Genomic DNA, 20,675 nt, shown 5'->3' on the forward strand with positions numbered 1-20,675 from the left:
AAGAAGAAGAAGAAGAAGAAGAAACATGGAGGGAGTTAACGCGATGTTTGTTTCCCGGGAGAATTATGAGAACTACGAGCTGTCCAAATCCGACATACTGAGAGGAATCGTTACCGAGAAACTGACGACGGCAGCGCGGGAAATCTTCGCGGTTGTGGAGAGAACCGTATCCGGTTACGAGGAGGAGGCGGCGGGTCTGAGGCAGGAGATCGACCGGCAGAGGATCCAGCTGGAGGCTATCCTGCAGCCTCGAGTGTCTCTGTGTCGGATAGGTGGGGAAGTGACGCTGTGCACCAAACCCCCTTTAAAAAACTCTACATTTAACACATTTATCTTCTGGTTTCTGCTCAGATATACTGATGAGACATAAAATCACCTTCAGGTCTCCTCATGTTGACTTTACTTGTGAGGTTTTGAGGGACTGACGGTCTAAAGCATCTGAACTTTATTACTAAAGAACCATCAATAAGATACTTAAAGGTCTTTACAGAGATACAAACATTAAGAGGGATAAAGGAAATAAAGGGGTTAAGCAATAATAGTTTTTTTTTAATTATCCCTGTCAGCATTAACAGTTCATCACATTAATCTCATGTTTGTCCCTTCAGGCTCTCCGTAGATACTCGTCCTCAGTGTCTCCCTGTAGTCTCACTGCTGCATCTCTGAATGTCTCATTTCACTTTAACAAACTCTCACACAGTAATATCCACCTGATGACATCACACACTGACCTGATGACATCACACACTGACCTTATGACATCACACACTGACCTGATGACATCACACACTGACCTGATGACATCACACACTGACCTTATGACATCACACACTGACCTTATGATGTCACACATTGACCCTATGACATCACACTGACCTGATGACATCACACATTGACACTATGACATCACACATTGACCTTATGCTGTCACACACTGACCTTATGACATCACACATTGACCTTATGATGTCACACATTGACCTGATGACATCACACACTGACCTTATGATGTCACACATTGACCCTATGACATCACACATTGACCTTATGACATCACACATTGACACTATGACATCACACATTGACCTTATGATGTCACACATTGACCCTATGACATCACACATTGACCTTATGACATCACACATTGACACTATGATATCACACATTGACCTTATGATGTCACACACTGACCTTATGACATCACACATTGACCCTATGACATCACACATTGACCTTATGATGTCACACATTGACCCTATGACATCACACATTGACCCTATGACATCACGCACTGACCTTATGACATCACACATTGACCTTATGACATCACACATTGACCTCATGACATCACACATTGACCTTACGACATCACACATTGACCTCACGACATCACACGTTGACCTCATGACATCACAGGTTGACCTCACGACATCACATGTTGACCTCATGACATCACACGTTGACCTCACGACATCACATGTTGACCTCATGACATCACACGTTGACCTCAAGACATCACACGTTGACCTCATGACATCACACGTTGACCTCACGACATCACACGTTGACCTCAAGACATCACATGTTGACCTCATGACATCACACGTTGACCTCAAGACATCACACGTTGACATCATGACAGCAAACGTTGACCTTACGACATCACACATTGACCTCACGACATCACATGTTGACCTCATGACATCACACGTTGACCTCATGACATCACATGTTGATCTCATGCATTCACACGTTGACCTCATGACATCACACGTTGACCTCACGACATCACATGTTGACCTCAAGACATCACACGTTGACATCATGACAGCAAACGTTGACCTTACGACATCACACATTGACCTCACGACATCACATGTTGACCTCATGACATCACACGTTGACCTCACGACATCACATGTTGACCTCAAGACATCACACGTTGACGTCATGACAGCAAACGTTGACCTCAAGACATCACACGTTAACCTCATGACATCACAAATTGACCTCATGACATCACACATTGACCTTTGTTCCTGTGAGCTGTTTGACCTCACTTTGGGATTAAAATGTCATATTGTTTGACCGCCCTAGTTCAAATTTAAGATCAATAAACAGGTGATGAGCTCCATTGGATTAAAATAATTTGGATTATGTAAATATTAAGTGATTGAGTTTCTGTGACGGCAGTAAGGAAACAGATCTGTGTGATCCAGATGAAGCTGTGTTTGAAGAGGAGGTGTTCTGGGGAGCTGAAGTATCGGAGGAGGACGAGGAGCAGACACGTACGTCCTGTTTGTTTAACTTCTGTTTCTGTACGTTTGATGTTTTCCTGTTTTTATTAACGATCATTATATTCTTAGAAGTGAGTCCTGTTGTTTTTCCTCTTCTGGTTCAGATGGCGAGGACTCGGGGACCTACGATGTCTTCGTCCACACTGAGGAAGACGAGGGTGAAGACGAGTTTGCTGGGGAGGCGTTGGGTCGCTCGTGTCACAAAGACAAGAGGGACCCAGATTATCAGATATCAAGTAAAAGGTTCAAACATGACGTGATGTCTGCTCTGAGATCTGAGACACAGAACAGAGGCCGTCTTCTAAACCGCCCGCTTCAGTGGTAGTCCGTTCTGATTTGTTTAAAATGCAGAATAACAACAAATGTGTTCTCCGCAGAATGATTTAAGTAGCCGGAGGTCGTACTGATTGGGGGAAAGCTACAGGATGAAGACCAGTACTGTTTCCCACAATGCAAAGCGAGGTCAGAGATTGAATTAAATGGACGTCCAGCAGGTGGCGGAAACGCAACGCTTATGGACGCCAACCGCCATAAAAACCAACAGAAGAAGAAGAAGATTCTCTAAATCATGAAACTAAATGAATCTCTCGTCAGCTTGTTTCAGACTCTATGTGGACGCTACACTGTAACAGCATTTGACGTCGCCTGGGCTGTTGTTTACTTCCTCATTCCAAGACCAGAAACCAGCTTTAGTCTGTTGTACTGCAGAGTAACAACAGACTGGAGGTCAGAGGTCAGACTGCTGTCCTACGTCTAATGCAGAACATTCTGCATACAGCGTCGACAGTAGGAAGTCGTAGGCGGTTTGGAACTCGGCCTCAGTGAACGATCGTTTGAGTCTTTCTTTGATTTGTTTTTTTTTTCTTCGCAGAAACCCGACTTTGAAGAAAAGGTGCAGGAAGACTTCTCACCTGAACCTCCGAGTCTGTCTGTTACCGGACTCCAACGCTGACAAACTCCAACGAGGCGGTAAGACGGGAAACAGTCAGTCGTGTGTTGATGTGTTGAACTTCCTGTTTATTCACCTCAGAGTGGGCGGAGACTCAGTGATGTTCCTGGAATCATCACAGCAAAGAAATGATAAATTCTCTAAACCGCTTTTTCACCTTCGGGTTCACGGGGGCGGGGGCTGGAGCTGATCTCAGCTGTGATTGGTTGAGAGGCGGGGTTACACCCTGGAACTTGTCAGCAGTCTGTTTATGTTTAAACACTGAACTTTATTATCAGTGCAGTCTCAGTTGAGAGTTTGTTTGTTTGTTTGTTTGTGTTTCAGTGTTGAAGTCTCAGTGGAAGGAGGTGAAATGTCCTCGAGGTCTGCAGGAGGTCGATTTCCTGGACCTCCTGAGGGCGTCCTTCCCTCAGCTGACGGGACAGTTTGATGTGTTCACGATGGATCCCAGCAAGAAACTGACACCACTGAAACTACAGACCCTGACCCCAGAGGAGATCCAACAGTCCATCAGATCCACGGGGAAAGGACGCTCCGCTCTGTACATCCGAGTGAAGGTAGAACATCTCCTTCATCCAATCACATCTTCAGGATTTTGACTCTGTTGATCTCGGTGATCCCTGATTACCATAAAAACACAACTGGAGTTTGTTGAGGATTTACATTTGTAGCTTCACTCATCAGTCAACCGCTACTTCTATGATATAATAATAAAGTTTATTTATAAAGCACTTATCAAAACCAACGTCACAAAGTGCTTTACAGAAAAAAGAAAAATCCCAACAGTCAAATACACAACAATAAAATCCTAAAAGCATGAAAAATAAAACAACAGCGCAGCGATCATCCAATAAACAGAGAAAAGAGAAACAACTGAGACAAAGATCGGCTAAAGTTAACAGTAAAAAAAATAAAACATCCTGGATGAACAAGGATTATAAGAAGGCCTTACCATAAAAATGTGTTTTTAAAAGAAGATACTGATGCAGCTCGTCTGAGATCCTCTAACACAAGAGTGATCGTACATGTGAGGATTTCAGTCATTTGAATTTTAACTCTTCAAATATTTCAGGCAACAAATGAACCCCGGAGCAGCCCGGAGCGACTTCCCCCTTCAGGGACCAAAGAGGACGCAGACGATGACTCAAGAAATGAAGAAGAGAGGCCGAGTGTGAGGTGAGTGGAAGGTGACTCGTCTCTCTCTCAGAAGATAAAGAATCCACATGAAGGTTTATTTAAATTAGAGAAACTGCTTTTTTTCTACCTTCAGTTCCCAGAACAGTCGTGTAGAAGGAGCGCAGATCGTTGAATCTGATTGTCTCTCCGGCCACTCTGGACGACAACGAGTGAAATCAGAGGAAGACGTGGAGCAGCGTGAAGTGTCGGAGGACTTCAGCGCCCTGACGTCAGCCGGCTCTGCAGCCGACAGCGAGAGTGAAGATGATGATGACAGAGATGAAGAGTGGAAACCAGACATCGAAGAGAGGAAACCCAAACCTGAGTCCTCACAGAGGAAACAGACCGAGTCGCCTCTGAAGGCGTCGGCTGAGACCAGCGGCGTTCCCCTGTCCTGCAGAGTCTGCCCGGCTCTGAGCGCCACGATGAACAAGTTGATCAAACACTCGTGGAGTCACGTGGAGGATCCAGAGAGACTGTGTGGAGTCTGTGGAGAACAGTCAGAGACTCCAGAGGAGCTGAGGACTCATCTGGAGAGTCACAAGAAAACATTCAGCTGTGACGTCTGTGGGAAGAAGTTCCTGTCGGTCTACAGTCTGCAGGGTCATTCTTTCCAACACACGGGGGAGAAACCGTTCAGATGTGACGTCTGCAACAAGACGTTCTCCTTCAAGAGCACGTTGAGGACTCATCAGTCGAGACACACGCAGGAGAAACCGTTCAGATGTGAAGTGTGTAACAAGTCGTTTAAGTTCAAAGAGCTGCTGAGGATCCACAGCCGGCTGCACACGGGAGAGAAACCGTACACCTGCAACCTGTGCGGGAAATCCCTCCGCGATCTGCGAGCGTTATCCCGACACAAGCTGTTCCACTCCGCGGGGAAACGCCACGACTGTCCGGTCTGCGGGAAGCACTTTTTAACCCGAGGAGAAGTCGTGCGGCACGAGAAGAGTCACGCGGACAGAAACCCGATGCACCTCTGTGACGTCTGCTGTAAGATGTTCCAGACGCGAGGTCAGCTGAACGCTCACCTGAAGACGCACAGCGAGGAGAAGATCGTGTGCAGCGTGTGCGGGAAGGCGTTATCATCGAGTGCGCACATGAAGCGACACATGAGGGTCCACAGCGGAGAGAGACCCTTCAAGTGCTACAAGTGTGGACGCACGTACATCTGTAACGGTCACCTCAGCTTCCACCTCAAGTTCCACTCGGGCGTCAAACCTCACGTGTGTCAGGTGTGCGGGAAGGCGTTCTTCCGTAAAGAACACCTGAACAACCACATGAGGACCCACGATGGAGAGAAACCGTACAAGTGCACCGTGTGTGGGAGAGGCTTCACTCAGAGCCACTCCATGAAGACGCACATGAAGAGGCACCAGAGGGGGGCGGAGTCAGTGGGGGGCGGACCCACGGACTGAACTCTTTAGGGTCGTGTGCAGACGTTCAAACATTATCCAAAATATAAATCTGTATCCACCTTTGTTATTCTGTGAACATAGACGTGACCACATGTGGTTGGAGTGTGAACATTCACAGATCAGAGTTGGTAACATCAAAGTGTTTAAAGTCTTTATATGTGATTTTTAACACTTAAATATATAAATCAAGTATCTCCTCTGAAAATAACTCTGTGAGTCATGACTGTCTACAATGGGTGTAACACCCGAGTCCCACTGTCTGTGATGTTTTCAGAGTTTTCAGAGTCCTATCTTCACTTTGTTTACATCGCCCGGACGGCCGGCTGACTCCTCCCCTCGTGTATAAAAGTTGTTTAATTGAGGGACTAGAGAAAAGAAGAATAACATACTGTACTCACTGCTTAACTGTGTTTCTAGATCACGCTCATTTCAGGTAAATTTACATGCAGTGTGAAGATACCAGCAGAATAAAGATCGCTAGCATTAGCATGCTAACACAACAATGCAGCGTGAGTTGTTTTGGTTCATGCTGGTGCTCAAGGGCGACATCTGCTGGATCAAAAAATATCACATATAAAGCCTTTAATGTTTCTTTATGAAACGAGATCTGTTGTGTTCATAGATATCATGTTGCGATGTTGGAGGTCTGGACTAAACGTCGGCTGAGATGCTCAGATGTTGGCAAGATCCCGGGACGTGGTTTTGCTGCTCTGAACGAGACGTTCTGACAACTTTCAGCAGCCCAGGCCAACGATCTACGATCTACGATGAAGAAGAAAGAGTCTAAACTGAGTGCAGTCTGTGGTTATGGTAGACCGCACTAACAGAGACCAAGACCCCAGACCAGAGAGCTCCGAGACCTGAGGCAACACCAGGACCAAGGCAGGTCAAGACCGCCCAGTCTGAGACCAAGACCAGACCGAGTAACTGCTTTTGATCCGAGACGAGACCTTCATGAAGTGGTCGTCCTGAGACCGAGTTCTCACGGCGTTTAAAACTCCTTAACGTGTTGAGAGCCATGGCGTTGTAAATCTGCTTCAGCTGTTACTACATTGTGTGTGTGTGTGTGTGTGTGTGTGTGTGTGTGTGTGTGTGTGTTTATATTATATTATTATAATATTAAAATCTTTTCTTGTCTTTTTAAACTTTCATGTTTTCAGATATTAGAATGTAATAAACACATCGTACCTTCATTTAACACATTTTGATTTGCTGGTTTACAAATCAAACAGAAGAAGAGTTCATGTTAATATCAGAAGTGTTATTCTCTCCACTCAGTAGGTGGCGGTAATGCAACATGCCATTAAACACCACAGAAGAAGAAGTGTAGCGGAACCCGGAACCTTTCATCCGGTTGCTTTTTTTCACTCGGACAACATTAAGCGCATGATGACAAAAATGGAGGGAGTTAAGGTGATGGCTGTTTCTCCTGTGGACTTTATGGACTGTAAACTTTCTAAAACTGAGTTACTGAGAGGAATCGTTACCGAGAAACTGACGACGGCAGCGCGGGAAATCTTGGCGGTTGTGGAGAGAACCGTATCCGGTTAGGAGGAGGAGGCGGCGGGTCTGAGGCAGGAGATCGACCGGCAGAGGATCCAGCTGGAGGCTATCCTGCAGCCTCGAGTGTCTCTGTGTCGGATAGGTGGGGAAGTGAACTCCTCTTTATGAACTTCCAGTCATCAGAACATCATCTTCAGGTCTCCTCATGTTCAGCTTGTTGGTGAAATTCAGACTTATAAAACTTTATAAATCACAGGATCAGGGACAACCGAGAGACCAGGCAAACACAGGAGCTCTGACGCCCCCATGTGGTCACTTTGGGTAACGACACATAAAAGAGCCAGGCGAGGACAGAAAGCAAAGTTTAGTTTGTTTAGTTTAGTTTAGTTTAGTTTATTTAGTTTAGTTTATTTAGTTTAGTTTATTTAGTTTAGTTTATTTAGTTTGTTTAGTTTAGTTTAGTTTATTTAGTTTAGTTTATTTAGTTTGTTTAGTTTAGTTTATTTAGTTTGTTTAGTTTAGTTTAGTTTGCTTAGTTTAGTTTATTTAGTTTGTTTAGTTTAGTTTATTTAGTTTGTTTAGTTTAGTTTATTTAGTTTATTTAGTTTAGTTTATTTAGTTTAGTTTATTTAGTTTGTTTAGTTTAGTTTATTTAGTTTATTTAGTTTAGTTTAGTTTGCTTAGTTTAGTTTATTTAGTTTGTTTAGTTTAGTTTAGTTTGTTTATTTAGTTTAGTTTGTTTAGTTTAGTTTAGTTTATTTAGTTTGTTTAGTTTAGTTTAGTTTGTTTAGTTTAGTTTATTTAGTTTGTTTAGTTTATTTAGTTTGTTTAGTTTAGTTTATTTAGTTTGTTTAGTTTAGTTTAGTTTGCTTAGTTTAGTTTATTTAGTTTGTTTAGTTTAGTTTAGTTTGTTTATTTAGTTTAGTTTATTTAGTTTAGTTTATTTAATTTGTTTAGTTTAGTTTATTTAGTTTAGTTTATTTAATTTTGTTTAGTTTAGTTTATTTAATTTTGTTTAGTTTAGTTTATTTAATTTTGTTTTGTTTAGTTTATTTAGTTTTAGTTTATTTAATTTTGTTTAGTTTATTTAGTTTAGTTTATTTAGTTTAGTTTATTTAATTTTAGTTTATTTAGTTTAGTTTATTTAGTTTTAGTTTAGGATAGTACTTTATTGATCCCCAGAGGGGAAACTAAATAAACTAAATAAAGTTTATTAGTTTAGTTTAATTTATTTGCACATTTTTTGAAAGAAGAGTCAAACAGAAAATTCAAACAAATAAAAAATAAAACACATGTGCAGGTGAGGGCTTATCTCAAAACCTCAACTTAAGAGATTAAACAAAGTTAAAATAAAATACAGTAAAAAATAACAAAGTAAGAATCATTAGTATCACAAATAATACAAACATTGAAAACATAAAAATAGAGCAAAGCAGGACATACAGTATGTAGACAATATAACAAAATCAGGACAATTCACTACAAATCTTTCTGAGTCTCAATTTGTATTTTAGAAAAAGACAAAAGATCATTAAGTAAATAAATATGTGTGTTCCATAATTTGACTCCACGGTGTCTTATTGAGTCCTCGAGATGTACGACACATTGGTTGGTTATTGAGTTCTAGTTAAAGCTTAAAGCTTTCTGGCAAGTTTGCACTCATGTATTTAACTTTAGGGAAATGAAAACGAATTGAAGAGTCCATCAGTATTAACTCATCCATTCATAAACATTCATACACCTCTAACAAAGCAGCAGGAGCAACACATCGGACATGTTGCTGCAGGAGCTGGGGATCAAACCCCCAACTTCCTGTTCACAGACGACCAACTCCACCAGCAGCGGTCCCACCAGTAAAACAGAATAACAACAGTAATAAATACAGGGCCGACTGATATCGATATTAGGAAGAGAAAAAATCTGATACCGACAGATCGGCCGATTTCTTTCTTAGATCTGTAGAGAGATTTATTGATTGTGTTTATCCCTCAGTTATCAAACATCTTGTGGAAAAGATTTATAATGAAGACAAGATGGTCACTCAGCAGATGAAACGATGTTCGACTGGTGAATAAATCTAGAAATCGTTTCTCCCTCTCGGGGGGGCTGGACATGATCCAGCTGTCATATGGCGTGAGGCGTGGTTACACCACTAATAAACGAACACAGATACATGAACAAATAAATGAAGCCTTTATCTGTGATCCAGATGAACCTGTGTGTAAAGAGGAGGCGCTTTGGGGAGATGAAGTATCAGAGGAGGAGGAGGAGCAGCAGACACGTACGTCCTGTTTGTTTACTGGAGTTCTGTTTCAGTACATTTGATGTTTTTAAACTGAAAAGTTGTTATTCTGAGCTCTGTTCTTCTTTTGGTTCAGATGGGGAGGACTTAAAGACCTATGATAACTTGGCCCACACTGAGGAAGACGAGGGTGAATATGTGGGGGAGGAGGAGCTTCCCGAGGAGGCGTTTGGTCCCCTGTGTCACAAAGACGAGATGGACCAGGATCATCAGAACTCCAGTAAAAGGTTCAGACATGATGCATCGTCAGCTCTGACTGATACACAGAACTCAGTGAAGGATTGTTTGAGACTTTCTTTGATTCATTTGTTTCTTTGCAGAAGTCGGACTTTGGAGAAGAGGAGTGGGAAAGGGGCTAATCTAAACCTCAGAGTGCGTCTGTTACAGGACGCCAAGGTCAAGAAACCCAAACGGGCGGGTAAGACGACGCGTCAGGATGTTGGAAGTGCTTTGAAACTCATTGTGCTGGTTCTGAGTCTGTAGACTTTGCTTGGAGAAACTGGAAGTTGATGAGCCACCATTACTGCGGTGGCGTTTGAGTGCAAGCTGTGCGAGCTGAAGAAGTAAACGTTTGTCCTCTTGTCTGTCAGGGCGTTCGGGGAGATCCTGTGCAGTGATTGGCTGCTCCAACAACAGCGGCAAACTCCAAGTCTGGAACAAAAGCGAGTGCTCAGAACACAAACCTTTACTGCACGACGAGTGTCTGTGCCTGAGACCGTACGGTTTGCACAGATTCCCCGGGCGTTCAGAGGAGGCGGCTGTTCACCAGCAGTGGATCAAGAACATCAACAGGAAGGACTTTGTCCCCAGTAGACACAGCACGGTGGGTTTTCGTTTACAATGAATAATCTTTTTATCAATTTTATTTTTTATTTAATTTTACTTTTATTATATATTTATTTATTTATATATTTTATTTATTTATATATATATATATTTTTTTTTTTATCATTTTAATTTTATCAAAGATTATCAATGAATAATCTTTTGAGCTGCTGACCCGAGCACGGTGAAACGAGTAGCATCGTTTAGCTAGCAAAGCTAACGTAAGTCTGTAGTCTGACACCGTTTGGCCGCCGGTCGTCCAACACAATCGTTATAATGAGGGCGATCAAACGATTAAGTGCTTAATTTCAATAGTTAATTGAGATTAATCGGATGTTTGAAATTCCGTTATTTAGCATTTAAAAATGAAATTAATTTATTTTAGAGCTTTATTTTTAGGCTTTTTGTGCCTTCAGTGTAGAGATCAGACAGAGGACAGAGCCGGAGTTCAGGGAGAGAGAGAGTGGGGACTGCCTGCCCTGAGGAACACCACCTCCGCACATGGGGCGCACGCATTTACCACTACGCGAACAGCGCCCCTTAGGCTTTTATTTTGAATTTTTATACAGTCTTAAGCTGAGAGTACTTTACTTGCTGTGTGCTTTTATTTTGAAATAAAGTAATGCCATCTGGTAGATGGAACGTTAGGACAGGAACCTAAGCACAGAAACAGGAAGTGGTTAGGGATCACAAACTAAAGTCAAAGTATTTGCTACTCATCTTCTTTGCTCTTCCACTTTTAAGGTGTGTGGAATTCACTTCAAGGACGGCCAACCAACGAAAGCACACCCGTACCCGATCCTGCACATGGGATATGAACATCCTGTAAGTTTGCTTCCATTGTTTTTGGGAGGTGATCATATCTTTTATTCCTTTTTCAGAATCAGAATCAGGGTTTATTGCCAAGTACATTTACACATACAAGGAATTTGACTTGGTGTATTGGTGCTAAACAAGATAGAAATTTTTCAGCAAGATATAAATAAATATGCTAATTTATTTCTCCCTCTGTCGTTCCTCAGGGGTTTTCATCTGGTAGACCACGTCCCAAGAAAAGACGCCTTAAACCCTCGATAGTGACCACACGTGCTGAACAGGAAGTCACGGAATCTGAAATAGCGGTGAAAACGGAGGATTTGGAAAATCAGCCTCAGCAGAAGTGTGAAGTTGGCGTCCAGTTGCCGGACGTTAAAGACCACACCTACTGTTCTAACTTATCAACGACAGACAGAGCAACATAAACTGATCCTGGCCTGTCGATGTCAGCCTCTGACTCTGACGGTAAAGACTTGCTGGTTTTCGTGCAGCCTATAGGCTTTTCTCCCTCAGCCAAGGATCACCACGTTGGCAGTCCATGATGAACTGTTCTTCGTCCTAATGAGGCATCGTCCTGGTTGATGTTTACAGACTTTGCTAAACAGTTTGGAATAAGCGGAAGCAAAGCCTATGAGATCTTCACTCTCTGGAGACCAGTATTTGTGAAGTTTCTGAGGGTGAATGTGAGGCGAGGGAGTGCAGCGCTGTGTGTGTGTCTGACTGTGTGTTTAGGTGGAGCTGCCGAAACGCAATGTGAATTCACTGACTTGGACACAAGTATCACGGCGTCTTTGAATCAATATGAATGTACAAAGACGTGATGACGGCAGAGCTAATTCACGTCTGAAAAGAGGCGACTGTTACAGATTTTTGATGTAAATCTATCTCTACAGCTCGAACATAAACATGGCAAGTTTTCCAAGGGCGCAAACCACATAGTCAGCTCTGCTGCTTATGTCACAAATACATGTTCCTTACAAATGTGGCACCATTTAAAAAGGGAAATAAACCGACTTTCCAACGGTTTAAGATTTATTGTCAAGAATTGTTACAACAAAGAAATAATCTACCAAACACAAATTTCCCGACTTTTTGTGCGATGTTTAGATCTAAGAAAGATATTGGTATCTGATTTTTTTATTGACATCAGCTCCAAAAATATTATATCAGTTTGGCCCTAGTATTTCCCCTCCTTTTTCTTTATTAATTTAATGTATAAACACATTTTGAATAGATACAAACTTCTTTGGGGCGCGCTGGTGGCGCAGTGGCAGGGCGCGCGTCCCATTTGTTGAGACTCTCGTCTCGAGCGGTAGGCCCGGGTTCGCCTCCACCTGTGGCCCCCTTCCGCATGTCATTCCCCGCTCTCTCTCCCTGGTTTCTGACTCTATCCACTGTCCTCTCTCTCTCTCTGGTTTCAGACTCTATCCACTGTCCTCTCTCTCTCTGGTTTCTGACTCTATCCACTGTCCTCTCTCTCTGGTTTCAGACTCTATCCACTGTCCTCTCTCTCTCTCTGGTTTCAGACTCTATCCACTGTCCTCTCTCTCTCTGGTTTCTGACTCTATCCACTGTCCTCTCTCTCTCTGGTTTCAGACTCTATCCACTGTCCTCTCTCTCTGGTTTCAGACTCTATCCACTGTCCTCTCTCTCTGGTTTCAGACTCTATCCACTGTCCTCTCTCTCTCTGGTTTCTGACTCTATCCACTGTCCTCTCTCTCTGGTTTCAGACTCTATCCACTGTCCTCTCTCTCTCTGGTTTCAGACTCTATCCACTGTCCTCTCTCTCTCTCTGGTTTCAGACTCTATCCACTGTCCTCTCTCTCTCTGGTTTCAGACTCTATCCACTGTCCTCTCTCTCTCTGGTTTCAGACTCTATCCACTGTCCTCTCTCTCTGGTTTCTGACTCTATCCACTGTCCTCTCTCTCTCTGGTTTCAGACTCTATCCACTGTCCTCTCTCTCTCTCTGGTTTCTGACTCTATCCACTGTCCTCTCTCTCTGGTTTCTGACTCTATCCACTGTCCTCTCTCTCTCTGGTTTCTGACTCTATCCACTGTCCTCTCTCTGCATTAAAGGCACGAAAAGCCCAAAATAAATCTTTAAAAAAAAAAAAAAAAAAGATACAAACTTTATTAACCCTTTGCAGCATGTCACAGTCCAGACAAGACGAGGAACATTAAGGCTCCTAAAACAATGAAGACATCAAAAATACTAAAAAGTATTTCTTTAAAAACAGACTGCAATGTATGATTTATAGATAAAAGAGAAAGAAAGAGAAAGTTTGGTCATGTTTCAAATATCTAAAAATGCTTAAAGCAAATATATTAACACATAAATACACATGCAGACAATACATTTATTTTGACTTGTTAGTTAATAATTAGTCCACGAGGTGGCAGTCTTTATATAAAACATCAGTGATTTCAAACATTACAGAAGAAGAATTTGAGCGGAACCTTTCGTCTGGTTTGTTTTCAGTCGGACAACATTACTATGCGCACACACGGTATAAACATGGAAGCCGTAAACGTGATATTTGTTTCCTCGGTGGACTGTAAACTTTCTAAAACTGAGTTACTGAGAGGAATCGTTACCGAGAAACTGACGACGGCAGCGCGGGAAATCTTCGCGGTTGTGGAGAGAACCGTATCCGGTTACGAGGAGGAGGCGGCGGGTCTGAGGCAGGAGATCGACCGGCAGAGGATCCAGCTGGAGGCTATCCTGCAGCCTCGAGTGTCTCTGTGTCGGATAGGTGGGGAAGTTATCAAGTCAGCTCACTTATTCAACAGGAAAATAAAAAATAAATGATTTACTCTTTCTAACCTCGCCAATAACATCCAGAAGATAACAACAACACGTTTATATGTTTTTATCTTAATTCTTTAATGACACAAAAAGAAGAAAAGGCTGTAAACATGTTCATCTCTGCTGTAAAAACAGGCTTTTTAGAATGGGTGTGTGTGTGACTTCCTGTGCTTCTGCAGCCAGCCTCTAGTGGACACTCCAGGAACTGCAGGTTGTTACACTTTGGCTTCATTACTCGATCACAGGAGCTTGCTGATTGGCTAAACAAACTCATGTCTAACGTCTAGTTTAGAAAAATCCATTGATTGGTCCGAGTGCGCGACCTTCCCCTGAACCTGTCGTATGAAACACGTGCAAAGTATTTATTTACAGTCTTTACATCATCGTGCTCTAACAGAAAGCGTCCAGGTGAAGTTTACTGAACCTGATTCTGTGATTCAGATGAACCTGAAGAAGAAGAAGAAGAAGAAGAAGAGGAGGAGGACGAGCAGCTCAAACGTGTGTCTGGAACTTTCAGGATCTTTAATACTTCAGTTCTCTTTTCCCTCTCATGTTTATAAAGAACAGGAAACTTATGTCTGCTGGTTTGGTTCAGGTGGGGAGGACTCGGGGAGCCGGGCCGGTTTAGATCATGCTGAGGAGGAAGACGAGGAGGAAGAAAAGGAGGAGGAGCCAGAGAAGATGAGAGGCAGGAAGTCGTCCTCTATAAACCTCACAGTGTGTCTGTTAGAGGACTCCACCATCAGCGTCCTGAAAAGAGGAGGTAAGAAACGAGATGTCACGATGTCGGAGGTGTTCAGTGAAGCTTTGTTCAGCCCGGCTCAGACCACAGGAGGCCACGCCCCCCCTGGTGACCCAATCAGTGAGAGCTAAAAGCCACCTCGAGGCTCTTAAAGGCTGAAAGCTAAAAATCCAGTTTGTTCTTTGAATGTTTTCTGTGTTTCAGTGTCTCAGTCTCAGGTGAAGGAGGTCATGTGTCCTCCAGGCCTGCAGGAGGCAGACTTCCTGGACCTCCTGAGGGCGTCCTTCCCTCAGCTGACGGGACAGTTTGATGCGTTCACAGTCGACGCCCACCGGAGTCTGACACCTCTCACAGTAAAGACCCTGACACCCGAGGAGATCCGGAGGTCCATCAAGTCGACGGGGAGAGGACGGTCCGCTCTTTACATCCGAGTCCAGGTACTACATCCTGTCAGGACACGCTGCAGGTCATTACACTGTTCAGCTGGCTGTGATCCACTGCTCAGCTCCTACATGGCATGGTTTTTATATCTGACATTTTTAAATCCTATTTTATATTTTGTAATATCTTCTTCTTCTGTATTATTTAAGTTGTTGTTAGTTCTGTTTTATTTCCTTGTTAATTATTTTGCACCAATACACCAAGTCAGATTCCTTTATGTGTAAATGTACTTGGCAATAAACCCAGATCCTGATTTTGATTCTGATTCTGATCCTGATCCTGATCCTGATCCTGATGCTGATTTTCTCTGATAAATGAAAATACAAATAAAGGGGCGCCGGTGGACTAGCGGTTTAGTGCGTGCGCCCCCTTAAAGCGGGTCTGAATCCGACCTGTGATGCGTGTCCAACCTGTCCACCTGACATGAGTCAGAACTTTGATGTCTTCATGTTTGAATTGTTTCAGGCAGCACAGGAAACGCCGAGGGGCCAGGAGGAGGAGCGTCCCCCCCCGTCAGCGATGAAAGACGACGGCGTCCATGACACACGGCCACACGCACAGTGAGTCTAAAGACAGAGAAATGTGACACAGAGCCTCAGGGGTCTTCACAATAAAGAAACTGTTCCTCCATCTTCAGGTCTCTTAAGGATCCTGCAGGAGAGGAGAGCGAGCGATCAAGAGACTCGAGACAGAAACAACAAGTCGAGAAGGAGGAAGATGGGGAACAATGTGGAACATCAGAGGACTTCAGCGCCCTCTCTTCTGCTCGCTCTGCAGCCAACAGCAACCACGAGGAGGACGACAACGAGGTAGAAGAAGAAGAAGAAGAGGAGTGGAAACCAGACAAAGAGGAGAAAGAGGAGAAAGTGGACTCTTCAGAGATAACAAAGAGAAAAAGAGTCAAAGATTCAGGAGTCAAATCAAAGAGAAGGAAACAGATCAAGTCATCTGTGAAGGTAGCGAGTGATAGCAGCGGTGTTCCTGTGTCGTGTAAAGTGTGCAGAGCTCTGAGCGGCTCAGAGAACATGTTGATCAAACACTCGTGGAGTCACGTGGAGGATCCAGAGAGACTGTGTGGAGTCTGTGGAGAACAGTCAGAGACTCCAGAGGAGCTGAGGACTCATCTGGAGAGTCACAAGAAAACATTCAGCTGTGACGTCTGTGGGAAGAACTTCCTGTCTGTGGTGGGTTTTCAGAGACATGCCGTCCTTCACACGGGAGAGAAACCGTACGAGTGTGACGTCTGCCTGAAGAAATATGCGTCAAAAAACACTTTGAGGAATCATCGACTGGTTCACGTGGAGGAGAAACCACACAGATGTGACGTCTGTGATAAAACGTTTGCGTTCAAACAGCAGCTGAGGACTCACGCTGTGAGCCACACAGGTGAGAAGCCGTACACCTGCGACCTGTGCGGGAAGTCCGTCCTCGACCTCATCTCTTTGTCCCGACACAAGATGAGTCACTCCGGGAAAAAACGCTACAGCTGTCCGGTGTGTGGGAAGAAGTTTTTAACTCCTGCAGCAGTGAGAGGACACGAGAAGATCCACACGGTCAGAGATAAAACGTTCCTCTGTGACGTCTGCTGCAAAACGTTTCACTCTCAAAGTATTCTGAGTGTTCACCTGAAAACACACGGCGGGAAAAAGACCGTGTGCAGCATCTGCGGGAAGGGACTGTCTTCAAAAGGAGCGCTGAGCAGACATCTGTTGGTCCACAGCGGAGAGAGACCCTACAAGTGCTCCGAGTGTGGACGCACGTTTAATGCCAGGAGTCTCCTCACGTCCCACCTGAAGACGCACGCCGGCATCAAACCGTTTGTGTGCGGCGTGTGCGGGAAGGCGTGCTCACGAAGAGAACACCTGAGTGTCCACATGAGGACCCACAACGGAGAGAAACCATACAAGTGCACCGTGTGTGAGCGAGGCTTCACTCAGAGCCACTGTCTGAAGACTCACATGAAGAAGCACCGGGAGGGGGAGGAGTCAGCGGGGGGCGGGACGATGGACTGAACTCTTTATATCATGTCAACGTTTAAAAAACTTTATTAGACTTTTTATATCAAAGTTTCTAAGATCATTTATAATCTAAGATAAGAATCTAAGACCAAACGAATGCAGCGTCCTCAGAAGTTCAGAATGAGTGAAGCTGATTGGTAGAAACTGGAGAGCACATGATGGCGTGTGTTTGTGTTGGACGAGGTGTCCACGCTGCCTCTGACATTAAAGGTAATCCAACACGTCAACATTGACTTGTTCATGTCGTGGATTTACTTAACGTCATGTCGGTCACTAAACTGAACTCCAACAAATCAACGAGTTTGGACGCTGTGTAAAATGTCAAATAAAAACGATGTAATGGTTTGTAAAACATTTAATGGGAAATGGAACAAAGAGACGATATCGATGTTGGAACTGAGATTTGTTGTTTTTAAGGGAAAGTGTGACTTTCATAAAGTAAAAAACAACAAAACGTTTTGTTTTGTCTTATTTCCTTTTTTCAATATCGCTGCTCTTAGAGAAAGCAAGGGCTTTGCCTCTGGTCACTTCCTGTCAGCACCCGTGGTCACTTCCTGTCAGCACCTGTGGTCACTTCCTGTCAGCACCTGTGTGTCCAATCAGACTCAAAGCTGATGGTTTGCTCTTACTCACATTGTTCCCTCCTCTCTCTCTGTTTGTGTTCTTCTTACTCTCTGATGTCTCTTTAGATAAATTGTAGAACTTTAAATGAATAGAGAGTTTGTTCTGCAGTCTGCAGACCTCCACTGTCAGGACCAGAAGTACCGTTGGGAGTCAGACCCCTCTCAAATGATTGGTGAAGACGGACTGTGGGGGGCGCCAATACTTCGTCGCGTCTGCCAATCCGAAAGAAGAACTGAAGTGGGGATGTATCTTTATCGCCATCTTTCGTGGAGTTGAGGTAGTTTAATTCCTCTTCGGTTCAGGTTTCCAGTCAGACACCGTCAGGCGGACAGTGCGAGGTGTTCCCACCTATTTTTCTCCGCAGCGTCACTTCCGCACAGGTCCGAGCTGAACAACATGGCGGCCGTTGCAGCGGACAGGGTGGTTTGTTAAAGCTGACGTTTTAAGAGGAGTCGTAACTCACAGAAGCTGCGCAGGAGATATGTGCAGTGGTCGAGAGAGCCGTGGCTCTTTACGAGGAGGAGGCTGCGGGTCTGAGGCAGGAGATAGACCGGCAGAGGGTCCAGCTGGGGGTCCTCCTCCAGCTCAAGACAGGTTTTAGGTTCGTGTTGACGTCACTTCCTGTTTACTCTCCTTAAAGACTTTATGTTATTGTTCACTCTTAAATATAAAAAGATAAGTTTATCCTCTGGACTGTCTACAAGGAGGAGGAGGTCAGACTGACCCCCTCTTCTGGTCCTAGTGGGGTGGTCCCCCTCTTCTGGTCCTAGTGGGGCGGACCCCCTCTTCTGGTCCTAGTGGGGCGGTCCCCCTCTTCTGGTCCTAGTGGGGCGGTCCCCCTCTTCTGGTCCTAGTGGGGCGGACCCCCTCTTCTGGTCCTAGTGGGGCGGTCCCCCTCTTCTGGTCCTAGTGGGGCGGACCCCCTCTTCTGGTCCTAGTGGGGCGGACCCCTTCTTCTGGTCCTAGTGGGGCGGACCCCCTCTTCTGGTCCTAGTGGGGCGGACCCCTTCTTCTGGTCCTAGTGGGGCGGTCCCCCTCTTCTGGTCCTAGTGGGGCGGACCCCCTCTTCTGGTCCTAGTGGGGTGGTCCCTCTTCTGGTCCTAGTGGGGCGGACCCCCTCTTCTGGTCCTAGTGGGGCGGACCCCCTCTTCTGGTCCTAGTGGGGCAGTCCCCCTGAGATGATCTACAGATTTTCAGGACAGTGTTTGTATAAATATATATATATATATTTATATGTATTTATATATAAATATATTTATATGTATTTATATATAAATATATATTTATATTTAGTTTTTTAAAGATGTATTTTTGGTCTTTTTGTTCCTTTCTTGTAGAGAGAGGATAGAGTCTGAAATCATTTAAGGATTCCTTTCAGATAGAACACGACAGCTGTCATTAAAAGATTCATTCAAGTGTCTGTGTTGGCGTGTCGCCCCCAACGCTGTAAACCTAGAGGAAACACTGCAGTTACTTTGTTTCTCATCCAGATGATCAGTTTCCTGTGAGTGAGCCAGCGGCTGGAGGAGGAGGAGAACGAGGAGGAGGAGGAGAACAAGGAGGAGGAGAACGAGGAGGAGGAGGAGAACGAGAAGGAGGAGAAGAAGGAGGAGGAGAACAAGGAGGAGGAGGAGAACAAGGAGGAGAACAGCACACGTGTCAGGTCAGCCTTTAATAAAAACTTAAATCTGTCAGAATGATTTTGACTGAAACAAGTTTTCTTTTATCTCCCTGGAGATGAAGGTTCATGAAGATGATTCTCTCATTTCTTCCCCGTGTGGTTACCCTCGTGTACCTGCAGGCCGAGGAGGTGGGACATCTGTGACTCATGGCGTTTTGTCAGAGAACAATCAGAGAGAAGTGAATCCAGAAAGGTTTCAGCCAGGTCAAACAAACGAGCAGCCGAACCTGCAAATACAAAAACTAAATACTTTAACGTTAATCTCCAGGCAGAGGATCCTGAATCTAAGGCCGTCGGGCTCTGGATCCTCCATACCCCTCTGCAGGACTCAGAGACAGTCTGGGTTAGGGTCAGTTTTGGGATTATGACTCGGGGGGGGGGGGGGGGGGAGGAGGAGGAGGAGGAGGATTTCCCCCATGGCGGTGTTTAAAACTGATGTTAATCAGAAACGTCATTTTTATCTGACGTTTGTCCAGATGTGGCGTCCAGCGAGGACATCGTCCGCGACCCTGAGGTCGAGGTGGAGGAGGGCGACTACGAGGTGGAGGAGGGCGATTACGAGGTGGAGGAGGGCGATTACGAGGTGGATTACGAGGTGGAGGAGGCGACGGAGTTCTTCACAGAACCAGAAGAAAAAGAAACTGAAAGGTGAACCACCAGAACCACCAGGCTCTGGACCTTCTTCATCTGGCTGAAGGTGACCGGCAGCTTCTTTAAGGTCGCACTGATGCGTTGCGTTTGCTTTGTTTTTGTAGCAAGTGAATCTGTTTGGTTTCTGTGTAACTCTGACCCCCTGGTGTTTAAAACAGGTACTGCAGTGTGTGAGCATGTTTCCTGGGTTGGTCATTTTTAGCATGATTTTGTGCTCCCTCTAAAGCCACGCCCCCTCACTTACATGCATGAGCTGCTAAAGGGACAAAATAACGATTAATGCAAATTAAAATAGACTGCATCAGTTTCCTTTAACTACATCGTGATTATTACATTAACGCCGACCGCTCTGGTTTCTGTCTCGTTGAATCAAGTCTCTCGATTTCTCTTTGTGGTGTAATAGTCATTGTTGCTGTTTTTTTCGG

General features: G+C 44.5%; 3 protein-coding genes across 5 annotated transcripts; all 3 read left to right on the forward strand.

Moving 5' to 3' along the window:
• On the forward strand, window positions 1–7,020 carry LOC110005040 (zinc finger protein 3 homolog). The gene is made up of 7 exons (XM_020660499.3): window positions 1–272; window positions 2,220–2,288; window positions 2,402–2,540; window positions 3,169–3,266; window positions 3,571–3,803; window positions 4,319–4,422; window positions 4,517–7,020. The coding sequence occupies exons 1-7, from the start codon at window positions 26–28 to the stop codon at window positions 5,838–5,840; spliced, it is 2,214 nt and encodes a 737-aa protein (XP_020516155.3). The 5' UTR covers window positions 1–25; the 3' UTR covers window positions 5,841–7,020.
• Window positions 7,021–7,229: 209 nt separating this feature from the next.
• Window positions 7,230–12,315, forward strand: si:ch211-113p18.3 (uncharacterized). Its single transcript, XM_020660496.3, has 8 exons — window positions 7,230–7,253; window positions 7,392–7,485; window positions 9,553–9,624; window positions 9,722–9,872; window positions 9,966–10,063; window positions 10,236–10,468; window positions 11,215–11,295; window positions 11,493–12,315. Exons 1-8 carry the CDS (start codon window positions 7,230–7,232, stop codon window positions 11,709–11,711), a joined length of 972 nt encoding a protein of 323 aa, XP_020516152.2. The 3' UTR covers window positions 11,712–12,315.
• Window positions 12,316–13,735: 1,420 nt separating this feature from the next.
• LOC110005733 (oocyte zinc finger protein XlCOF6) lies at window positions 13,736–17,752 on the forward strand. 3 transcript variants are annotated; one of them, XM_065950279.1, is made up of 6 exons: window positions 13,736–14,040; window positions 14,535–14,591; window positions 14,689–14,856; window positions 15,040–15,272; window positions 15,742–15,836; window positions 15,914–17,752. In XM_065950279.1, the coding sequence occupies exons 1-6, from the start codon at window positions 13,782–13,784 to the stop codon at window positions 17,286–17,288; spliced, it is 2,187 nt and encodes a 728-aa protein (XP_065806351.1). In that variant the 5' UTR covers window positions 13,736–13,781; the 3' UTR covers window positions 17,289–17,752. The 3 variants fall into 3 exon arrangements, with proteins under 3 accessions (XP_065806351.1, XP_065806352.1, XP_065806353.1); XM_065950280.1 differs by lacking the exon at window positions 14,535–14,591 and having other exon boundaries at window positions 13,737–14,040; XM_065950281.1 differs by having other exon boundaries at window positions 13,739–14,056; window positions 14,535–14,856.
• Window positions 17,753–20,675: the final 2,923 nt, after the last annotated feature.

This window comes from Labrus bergylta, chromosome 22 (assembly GCF_963930695.1).
Source record: "Labrus bergylta chromosome 22, fLabBer1.1, whole genome shotgun sequence".
Taxonomy (NCBI): domain Eukaryota; kingdom Metazoa; phylum Chordata; class Actinopteri; order Labriformes; family Labridae; genus Labrus; species Labrus bergylta.